General features: G+C 49.0%; 1 protein-coding gene across 1 annotated transcript; it reads right to left on the bottom strand.

Annotated features, from left to right (window-relative positions):
* Positions 1-8: 8 nt before the first annotated feature.
* On the bottom strand, positions 9-824 carry LOC102381986 (solute carrier organic anion transporter family member 4A1-like; the record flags this gene model as incomplete). The annotated part of the gene is made up of 1 exon (XM_025206845.1): positions 9-824. A coding segment is annotated over one exon (816 nt), but the record flags the coding sequence as incomplete, so codon positions are not given.
* Between the last annotated feature and the right edge of the window lie 393 nt (positions 825-1,217).

Raw genomic sequence — 1,217 nt, 5'->3', positions numbered from 1 at the left:
ATAAATCTGTAGGTGGAGAGGCTCGAGACCGTTTCTGAACAGCGCATGCTCTGGTTCGAAGAGCACATGCCGATATCTTCGGGGAAATGCACTTCGTACCGACTCGTGGTGAAATGAGGGAGGGCAAACAAGAGGGAGCCGATGCCCATAATCAGCACCCCCCACCCCAGCCACCGTGGCTTGTGGCCATTCCCCCCAAAGTAGCTGACAAATGTCAAACAGACGCACGCTGCTATGTCATACGAGCTTGCAATCAGCCCGCTCTGGTAGCTGCGCAGGTCAAAGCGCCGCTCTATTGATGTGATGACCGTATTAATGAAGCCGTTGACGGTCATGCCTTGCAAGAAAGAAGCCACGCAGAGGAAAAACAAGATTCCCTTTGGGGTATTGAAGATCTGCAAGCAGCTAGGTGTGAAAGCCCCCCACCCACACGTCAGGGTGTCTCCTTCGGAGGAGATGTACTCGACTCCTGGGTCGTACTGGGCTTCTGCTTCAGCCGTGGCGTTGCACAGAGGTTTAATGCAGGAGTCCGAGGGGCTGTTTGCATCAGAGTATAAGGTGCCATTGCTCAGGGGAGTGGTACAGGGCTCCTTGGGGCTCGGCGTATCACAACTTAGGCTGTTTTCAACTGGACTGGCTGCGCTGGGAAAAGTTAGCTTCGAATTGAAATTGAAACCATTTTCTCCTGTCAAATTATGAGGCATCTCCACGACTGGGGGACCAATGTGTTTAGTCGGTGCGTTTTGCTGTGGATCTCTTAAAAGTGTGACGAATTGGCATGGTGTAATCTGGGGGGACTGGTGTATCTGCGTGGATGGTGAACATCAGACCTTGGAGGACTTCATTCTGGGAAGAGAACATCAAAAAAAGGTTAATCCGTCGAGCCATACACTATTTTGACTTGTTTCTGCACCAAACTTTGTGCGTCTTCACCAACTCTTTCCAAGTTTAGCAAAACTGTTCAAGCTGAGCTAAAACAACAGTCTTTTAGGTTTTCTATGGTTTGGGTTTCAGCAAGAACACTGAAATATTTTCATTTCTGGGTGACTGAAAGCAAGGCTCTCTCCTATTTTCTTTTTTAGCACAGCCTGAGAAAAAACAAAGGCTCACTGTTCAGGGCAAAGCTGATTTTGGAGAGGGCTGATGAGAACGGTAGCTGATGCATCACAAAGGTGAGTTGGAACATGAATCCCAAACCAACGTTGTTTCCAATGGGT

The sequence above is a fragment of the Alligator sinensis genome, unplaced genomic scaffold (assembly GCF_000455745.1).
Source record: "Alligator sinensis unplaced genomic scaffold, ASM45574v1 scaffold1046_1, whole genome shotgun sequence".
Lineage (NCBI taxonomy): Eukaryota > Metazoa > Chordata > Crocodylia > Alligatoridae > Alligator > Alligator sinensis.
The sequence above is the reverse complement of the archived record's forward strand: the minus strand, read 5'-3'. Positions and strand labels throughout refer to the sequence as shown.